This window comes from Vigna unguiculata, chromosome 6 (genome assembly GCF_037176805.1).
Source record: "Vigna unguiculata cultivar grain cowpea cultivar isolate G323 ecotype 2 chromosome 6, ASM3717680v1, whole genome shotgun sequence".
Taxonomy (NCBI): Eukaryota; Viridiplantae; Streptophyta; class Magnoliopsida; order Fabales; family Fabaceae; genus Vigna; species Vigna unguiculata.
The window spans coordinates 2,823,866-2,833,392 of NC_140797.1; the positions used below are offsets into that span (position 1 = coordinate 2,823,866).

Consider the following 9,527-nt stretch of genomic DNA (forward strand, 5'->3'; position numbering starts at 1 on the left):
AGTAACTAATGGATTTTGAAAAGAAATAAAAATCAGATCAATATGTAAGGACTGAAAAATTTGTATCTTAGGGTTGATAGTGGTTGTGAAATGATGGGACTCATTATTTTAATATTAAATGATCAATTATAAATAAAAAAAGTCTTATAAACGAGTTTTATTATTTAAAACATACTTGGTCTTTCTTCCTCCCTGTTAATCTAATTAAAGATATGAGATGGTAAAAGTGATCCTTGCGGCGATTTCTTCAATTTGGACTGATCAGTTTCTTCATTTGCATAAGTTAGTTTTCTATCCCTTTTCTCTCAGTCCAATTTGTTTTGTTCTTGCATGCTATCCTCTTTTAGTTGCATGTGTCGTTTAAGTCATCAATATAAGTCTCTACTTATAAGTGATCATAATCGTATAACCTTTTCAGTTCTTGTGTTATTTTTATATGTAGATAGAGCATCTTGTGGAGCTAAAGGAGTTGTGGTGTTTTTAGAACTGTTTAAGAGGTGAGGGAAGCTAATTTTTATTGCTTTTGCATATGGTTGTGTATTTAAATTGTTAACTAAAATTTTTAATGTGATAAAATTGGAGTTTGAATTTAGTTTGTGTTGTATTGGATTGTTGAATTTGTTATAAGTTGATATATTAAATTTGTGCTCGAATAAGTTGTGTTGGTTTACACGTTCAATTTTGAATTGGTGAATTTCATTGCATAATTTAAGGTGGATATGTTGACATATTCTAGTTCAGTTGTGAAATTGTATGAAATATGAAAATCTTGCTTTGATTTTGATTAGGAATACCCATGTGAGATCTTTGAATTTAACAAATTTGACACTCCTTGAACTAAGAACCTTAATTTTAAAAGTATTATGAGGTTTGTTGAGTAGGGATTAACTCAAGAAGTGTCAAATTACTAAATCAAAGATAAAAATGGGAAGTATGAGTTTTTTTATAGTGTTGAGCATTATTGTCATGCCACTTAGTTAATGTTGGGCGCAACCCTATTTTCCCGGTCTGAGTTATCTCAGACAAAATGGGATTCCCGCTTTGTTAACCAGGATCAAGCAGAAATCTTTATAGCAGGTCCTACACATATGATTTTATAGTTGGGATCTTTGATTGGAGATACGTAGTTAGAGAAATTTTTCACGTAAGATTTCCATAGGTTAGGTTGTTAACAACTTTGAGCTTTGTTGCTTGTTTGGTCCATAACATTTTCCACACTTACCCTATTGAGTTGATTCTTTTTGCATTGTATTTTTCATTCAATTATATTTAACTTCAATGTAATAACATAATTTTTTAAGTTTTATGGAAGTTGTAGTTTTATTTTTAAAATCTCAAACAGTTTGTGTATGTGTTGTTGAGTTTTTGTGCAACATAGTTGAAAAAGTGTGATGTGAAATGTAAAGTAAGTATGTTGATGAGGTATGAACTAATGAGAATGTAGGGGATTCCATGGAGGAAATCCTTTTGATGCATTGATATATTGATTCAATAAAAGAAATATAAAGTAGAATGAGTTATGTGGTCAGAATAGTAGGAGGTCCTAGTCTAGGGGCTTTACCTTGGTCTAAGACGGTGGAAGGACTAACCCTGTGTATGGTAGGGTGAAATCCATTAGCAATGGCTCTATAGAACAATAGAGGCCACCACAAGTGCATGTCTCTAGTGAATCCGATATCAATGCATACTTCCAAATAATTGAGTTTAGAAGAGTCTTCGATTATATGGTTTATATTTATATGTTTGTTTTGGAGTGCATTGTATTATGATGCAACATGTTTCATAAATATATAATGCTTCTTTTTGCAAATTAGCTTACGCTCTTGTGTTTTTTGTCATGTCTTTAGTTGTCTTTTTATTTTGTAATGATCACCTTATCGTACTAAGCAAATGAAGATGCATGTGTAAGGGCACATCTTGAAGGATGTTCTAGCTAGTTGTTTGAATCATGGAATGATATTAATTTGATCATGTTAGGTATAGTTTTTGTAATAGAAACATGGTATATAAGCTTTGAATGTATATTTCTTATATTATTATAGTTCTATCCTTTGGATGGTTGTATTGATATAAGATATACCTCGGGTAAGTTGTTTTTTGAATATTTATAATGAAATATTTTATTTTAGTAGTATTATGATATTAAAATAGGATGTTACACGATCAAACATGGTAAGCAATGTCTAAAATATGAAAATCTATAAAAAAAAGTACAATAGAAAGAAATTTATTAATATTTTTCAAATTAAATTCATGTTAAATCGACTTCAAAATGTAGGCTATATATTTGTTTTACTGTTGAGAACTTTATACTTATGCCAACACATTTTGAATTAACCAAGAAAGGAGTGAACAAAAAATATTTAACACAAAACAAAATGACTTACATGAAAGGTATAACAGACATAATGAAAATGGTTCAAGAATTTTGTTTAACACTACAATTATGATTGTTTTTCTATAAGTGGCACAAAAATTTTATTGACACGATAAAATGATGCAAGACCTAATCAACCACCAATGGATGTGAACAAGAAATTAAAATCTGAACAATGAAATTATGTTTGAAGAAAGAGCCAAAATGGATACGTCATATACAAAAATCAAAGAAGAAATCATAAATCATAAGTAAGAAATGACTAAACACATAATCAAGTAAACAAAATAATGAGAATGAAAATATTGGATAGCTTCGAAGAATAAAGAATACAACAAATGGATATGTCATTATAAAAGTGAGACAATCAATAATGAAATAAAAAGTAGTCAAACAATACAATATTAGAAATGCATACAAATAAAAAACACATACATCAGAAATAAAAAATGAAAAGAATTAACACAAAATCTTATATCAAATATAAGTTGTTACACAAAAAATGACATTTAACAATAACAACAACAAAAGACAAAAGAATAAAATAAAGACTTACTGAAAAGTATAATAGACACAATCAGATCAATGAAAATGTTTATATCATTATAATGAAAATTGCATTGAAGATAGATATTAATAAAGAATGAAGATTCCATAAAATATAAAAATGGTCAAATGAGAAAATTACAATATATATGAGTATAATGAAATAACACAAAATTCAAAATGACAAAGTCATATGAATGAACAATGGATATTTATCAACTTTAGTTCAACCATAAAGGTAAATATAAAACATAAACTTTAGCATGAAGAAGTTAGAAGAATCAACAATGGATAGGAATAAACTTCAGTTTAAGCATAAAAGTAAACCATAAACATAAACTTCAAAATGAAGAAGTCAGATGAATGAACAATGGTTAACAATCAACTTCAATTTATGCATAAACAATAATAAAAAATAATGGAAAACAGTGAAAAATAACAAAACCACCATGGGAATAGGCAAAGAACAACAATGACAAATAAAACTATAAAACAAAATATTAGTCAAAAACCCTAAAGTTCAAAATGAGGAAAAAATAATGGAGTTAAGCCAATGTAAAAGAAAAATAAGAGAAAAATATTCCTAATCCATATAAAAAATAAAATAAAATAAACAAAACAGATAAAAAATTAAAGATCATAACAAACAGTAAAAATGAGTTCAACCATAAACAAAAAAAGAGGGTATTGAAAATAGATATAAAATAACGAAACCGCCATGAAAAAATCAAGAGAGCTGAGAGATGAAATCGTAGTACAAAAGACCAAATCAAAACCCTAAAGTTCAAAATTAGGAAAAAGAAAAAAGTCAGAACAATGAAAAAGCAAAATTGGAGAAAAATATACCTAATCCACAAAAAAAAAGATAAAAAATAATTGATCAAAACAAAAATTAAATATGACTTAAGCAATAAAAAAAATTATTTTGAAAAGAGATAAAAAAAAATAACAAAACTGCCACACAAAGATCGAAAGAGCGAGAGTGAGACATGAAACCATGGAATAAAAGACCATATGACACTACAAAAAAATTGTATTTAACGAAAGTTATTTAGCGAAGGTTAATATAACCTTAGCAATGGATTAACTTAACTGAGGTTTTTAAAATCTTCGTTAAATTCCAAAAGTTTAGTGTTAAACCTCTATAAAATAGTGTAGGTTTTCAAAACCTCCGTTAAATTACAAAGGTTTAATTTTAAACCTCTAAAAAATAGTATAGGTTTTAAAAACCTCCCTTAAATTACAAAAATTTAGTGTTAAACCTCTAAAAAGTAGTATATATTTTTAAAATCTTTGCTAAATTACAAAGATTTAGTTTTAAACCGTAATCTTCTTCGCTCGTCGACCACAACTTCTACTCTAGCCCGCGAGATCAAGATCTTCACCACAACGGCGACACCACTCACCGCCTAGTCTCCCTCATTGCTACATTCATGTGTTTTCGTGTTTTGTCTCTCTGGTAAGTGGTGCTTCTCACTTCATTGTCTCATTCTAGGTTTTTTTTCCCTCCATTTGCAATGCCTACTCTGTTCGCGATTGTCAATTCTTGTATGATCACAGGTAGTATATTTCATTCTCTCACCTATGTAATTTAGGGTTAAGTTTTTGTTGTTAATTTCTTTGAATTTTGGAATAATACGAGAAAGGAAAGGTGAAATTTGCCTTCGTTGATGAAACAAAGGTGTACTATTCAGTTCACATGAGCTTCAACATTCGCAACAACAACGAAGAAGAATGTGAGGCAACGAATAGTGGGAAACAACTCCAAGGGATGTAGGTAATTCTGATTTAGATTTCTAATTTGTTTCATTTTCTTAAGGAGCTACCTGTAATGATTCAAGTTGTAGGTAATTGTTTGTTCATCACCTTGCATTTGAGTGGAAATTTTTCATATTTACATTTCATATTGTTCTTGTAAATCTGGATTTTCATTGACCCTCGTTTGGCTTTGTGTAACATAAGAGCTTGTGCTCGCCAACATGCCTATTGTTCTCGTTTCCTTTCGCCGCCTTCGTTAGTCTCTTTTATTGTGATAATTATGTAGTCATTGACCCTTTAATAAAAGTCTATCGCGTTGCGGCCATATAAGTCTTGTGACTCTTGTCTCATTGCACGGCTTCCACTGAGATTCATTCGCTGCAACACCTTGTTTGGCCTTTCTTTTTTTTCCTCCTTTCGGTATGTGTATACTTCTTCCCAGGATTTCTTCTGGCCTTTGTGCCTTCTTCACAGTTGCCTCACAAGCTTTTTTCATTAGTTTCATAAGATGCCTCGGGGAAAAGCAAATTCTTCATCAACTGCTAAGCCATCTGACTCTGAGAAGCTAGTTGAATCTGATGAGAAGGTTGATTTTGAGGAGGAAAATGATCCAGAAGAAGCTATGGAAGAAGAAATTGAGTATGAAGAAGTAGAAGAAGAAGTGGAAGTGGAAAAGATAGAAGAGGAGGGGGGTCCAGAGGAGGTAGAGGTAGAAGAAGAGGAAGAGGAAGAGGAGGAAGAAGAGGAAGAAGAGATTGAAGAAGTGGATGAAGAGGATGCAATGCAAAACCATAGCAGTGATGAAGCAAAGGTGGAAGATGAGGACGAGAAAAAAAAACATGCCAAACTCCTTGCTCTTCCTCCTCATGGGTTTGAAGTATACATTGGTGGCATTCCTCATGATGTCTCAAATGAGGATTTGAAATCTTTTTGCGAGAGAATTGGGGAAGTTGCAGAGGTAAGTCTGTGCCATTGTTGCTGTATTGTGCTCATGTTTATAGATAATGTCATTCCCTAACTTGAATTTTGAGGAAAATAGGTTCGAGTAATGAAGGGAAAGCATTCCAGCGAGAACAAGGGATTCAATTTTGTAACATTTAGAAGTGTGGACTTGGCTTCTAAAGCCATCAAAGAGCTGAATAATACAGAATTTAAGGTAAGATGTTAATCTCAGACATTAAGCATTCATAACTGATATTCCTTGTAAGTTCATTACTTTGTTATTACTACTCTAGTATTATAAACATTGCAGATGCTTTATGCAGAAATTCTTAGCCACAATGCTTTATGCAGATTCTTTGTTGTTCCTAACTGTGTTAATGATCAATTCTTTAAGGGTAAAAAAATAAAACGTTCTACATCTCAAGCCAAACACCGTCTTTTTATTGGCAATGTTCCTAGAAGTTGGGGTGTGGAAGATCTGAGGAAGATTGTTTCTGAGGTTGGACCTAGAGTTATTGGTGTGGAACTAGTCAAGGTATATACTTTTCTGTTGTGCTATGCTTTCCATTTCCACATTAAATTATAAGTGTTGTCTAGGGATTTTTGTTCTAGTCATTCCTAAATCATCATGAAAGTCATGCTTTGCAAGCTTTATTATACTGCTTTGGCATTATGCCCAGCTGCATGTACACAAGAGTTAGCATTGTGGTTTTTTTTTTTATTTAATTGCTCTTATATTTCTGTTTGTTCAATCCTTTATTTCAGGATATGAAGAACACCAATAACAATCGTGGCTTTGTTTTTATTGACTATTATAATAGTGCGTGTGCTGAGTATTCTAAGCTAAAGATGATGAGCCCAACATTTAAGCTAAGTGAGAATGCTCCAACAGTGAGCTGGGCTGATCCTAAAAATGCTGATTCCTCTGCTGCATCTCAGGTTTTGACTCACATGTCTTCCTTCTCTTAAGCTTGGTTGATAATTTATAGTTATGGTTAAAGTTATGAGAAACTTTTTAGCTGACTTATCTGGTACACAACCTAGATTTTTTGGTTTATCGGTACAATAGGATAAACCCTTGAAGGAAATATGTTATATTATGAATTTCAGATTTCTATTTATTTTTAGTGAAAAGTAGTTTGTATTGTTGGAGAGAAGGAAGTTAAGGTTTGCTTATTGGGAAAGAAATAGAGGATAAAATGGTGTTTCTAAAGGTGACAGCGATTGAGGACAACAACCACCTTTTAATAGGAACTGATAATAACTGGTATGAGCAGTCATGTACTGTTAGATGCTAGTATAATAATATCAGTCATGTTGGCAGTTATGGGTAGAATATGTGCTAGAAAATAACTCGCATTGCGTCAGTAGTTCTTTATTAGAATTAGATACTACTGTGATGATAGTTATTCGTAGAGAATAACTGATGGCAGTTATTTAGAAGTTGTAGAGTGTATAATTAGGCAAAGGGGATTGCTATTTGCAATTTGTTTGCCGAGAATAATACTTTGTGTAGGATGTCTGTCGGACAACAAGTGCATTGCTTTGCTACATTGTTTTTGATTTCATGTTCTGCGTGCTGGTTTACCTATTGGTGCTCTATCACTTTTAGATTCTAAAGTTTTAAAGATGAAGGAGGGTTGTTGGCAAGATTGTCAAACTCGAGAGTTTACTTAAACGTGAGAACCGAGTAAACACGAGTCGTAAAATCATAAGAGTTTACTTTGACATGAAAAAAAAATATATAAATAATAAAATCCTAATTCAAATCAGTCCACAAAATTATGTAACTTAAAGCATAAAGAAGTTCATACAAATATTATAAAACAAATTCAAATGTTTAGTGTCTATGCATAATCATCTAATCCTCTAATATCTAATGACATCATCACCCATTAATATCTATCCCATGTTTCCATCTAATATCTGACCTGTTCTCCAGAGCATTTTTACTTTTATTTTTAATAGATGAAGATGCACTTGGATTGCTCTCAATTAAATTAGAACCATTCCCAGACATTCTGTTTTAATTTCAATTCACTTAAAAATTCCAAAATAAAAAGTAATCTAAGTGCAGGCAGAGGAAAAAAAGGTTATAAAATAGCTTATAAAAAAACTTTCACAATGGTAATAAAAAATAATCCTAAGTGCTGATAAAAAAATTTCACAGTGGTGACAGAGTTAATTAATAGTAATTAAGTATTAATAGCATTACTACATTAATTGTTATAACTTACAAGTGACTAATATTCTGTCATACGCTATATGCTACTGAATTTAGACTACTATGCCTTTGAATATGGACTATATTTCAACCGTTTATATCCTATGTGCATTACTCTGTAAACAAAGAATTTCATAAAGTTGGCAGTATATGTGAAGAACCTGCCGAAGAATGTAACTCAAAAGCAGTTGAAGAAGCTTTTTGAACGTCATGGGAAGATAACTAAGGTGGTTCTTCCACCAGCAAAATCTGGACAAGAAAAGAACAGAATTGGCTTTGTACATTTTGCAGAGAGGTCCAATGTTATGAAAGCACTGAAAAACACTGAAAGATATGAATTAGAAGGTAGCACATTGTCCAACCTTTTGTGATTGTTTTTGTGAATGTTTGTCAATATTCATTAGCTTTATTCTATGTTTCAGGTCAAGTTTTAGAGTGCTCTTTGGCAAAGCCACAGTCTGATCAAAAGTTTGGAGGGTCAAACACACAGAAGTCAGGTTCAGGATTACTTCCAAGTTATCCACAACATGTCGGTTATGGTTTGGTTGGCAGTGCCTATGGTGCACTAGGTGCGGGATATCATGCTCCAGGTCTTGCACAGGTGACATTTTTTTCATTTTTTTTTCCATTAGATATCTTTAGCTTGTTTCCAGATCTAACATCACTATATTATGGTCTTTATTTTTGTGTTAACAGAAATCACTATATTGATGCTAAATAATGAAATTATAGAGCTACTAACTTCTATAGAGTCTAAATCCTTATTGCATTGCATTTAAAGATGTGCAATAATATATTTTAAATTACATTAGAAATCATGCATATGCTACACGAAGTACTATTATGGTGTTATAGTTATCTGATATAATTTTCGTGAAATTTATTGGAAAATTTTTGTCGATAAATTATAATTAAATTTTTTTCATTCTCATCCACTCAACTTGAATCCTGGATTATGATTAATCTTTCTTTTCATTACATTGTAAGATGGATCCAAGGTACACTGTAATTCCTGAGTTGACTATGTTCAATCCTACACCGATAATGTTTAAGACTGCATAACTTTTTTTTTCAGAGTTTACATTTGTAATTATGATTCACATTTATATTGTAGGTTTCTGATCAAGGAAGTGTGCCAATTAATACAACAAGTTTTGTACATAAGGAAAATCATATGTGATAGTTGAAGAATATAATATAATGTGGAAGTTAATTGAATCATTTTATGTTTTGAGAACCATTGCAGTACTTCATGATAGTTTTTACTGACTAATATTGTACTTGAATTTGAATTTGAATTCGTATATTTGATATACTTTGATATACATTTAGTCATCTATAAATAATTTGTCAATTTGATGAGTTTATATCTATTTATGTATAATTTCATTAAATATAGATCAAAAAAATAGAATAAATGTAAATAATTATGATTGAAAAAATATATATGAATACATAAATGATAAATGAGTAAAAAAATATAATAATAATAATTTAAAAATCTATGGTACTTTACGGAGGTTTTGAAACCTATAGTATTTTACGGAGGTTTTGAAGCCCAAGATATTTTAGGGGGTTTTGAAACCCATGGTATTTTATGGGGGTTCTGAAACCTATGTTATTTTATGGAGGTTCTAAAACCCATAGTATTTTATGGAGGTTTCAAAATCCACGATATTT

The 9,527-nt window shown here is 31.0% G+C and overlaps 1 protein-coding gene across 15 annotated transcripts; it reads left to right on the forward strand.

Annotated features, from left to right (window-relative positions):
• The first annotated feature begins 4,229 nt into the window (after positions 1-4,229).
• On the forward strand, positions 4,230-9,174 carry LOC114188702 (heterogeneous nuclear ribonucleoprotein Q-like). Of its 15 annotated transcripts, none has more exons than XM_028077311.2 (9): positions 4,231-4,382; positions 4,605-4,700; positions 5,181-5,639; positions 5,721-5,837; positions 6,018-6,158; positions 6,389-6,562; positions 7,988-8,192; positions 8,270-8,448; positions 8,962-9,174. In XM_028077311.2, the coding sequence occupies exons 3-9, from the start codon at positions 5,190-5,192 to the stop codon at positions 9,025-9,027; spliced, it is 1,332 nt and encodes a 443-aa protein (XP_027933112.1). In that variant the 5' UTR covers positions 4,231-4,382; positions 4,605-4,700; positions 5,181-5,189; the 3' UTR covers positions 9,028-9,174. The 15 variants fall into 15 exon arrangements, with proteins under 15 accessions (XP_085530905.1, XP_027933112.1, XP_027933115.1 ...); XM_028077314.2 differs by having other exon boundaries at positions 4,605-4,696; XM_028077315.2 differs by having other exon boundaries at positions 4,248-4,382; positions 4,570-4,700.
• The last annotated feature ends 353 nt before the right edge of the window (positions 9,175-9,527 follow it).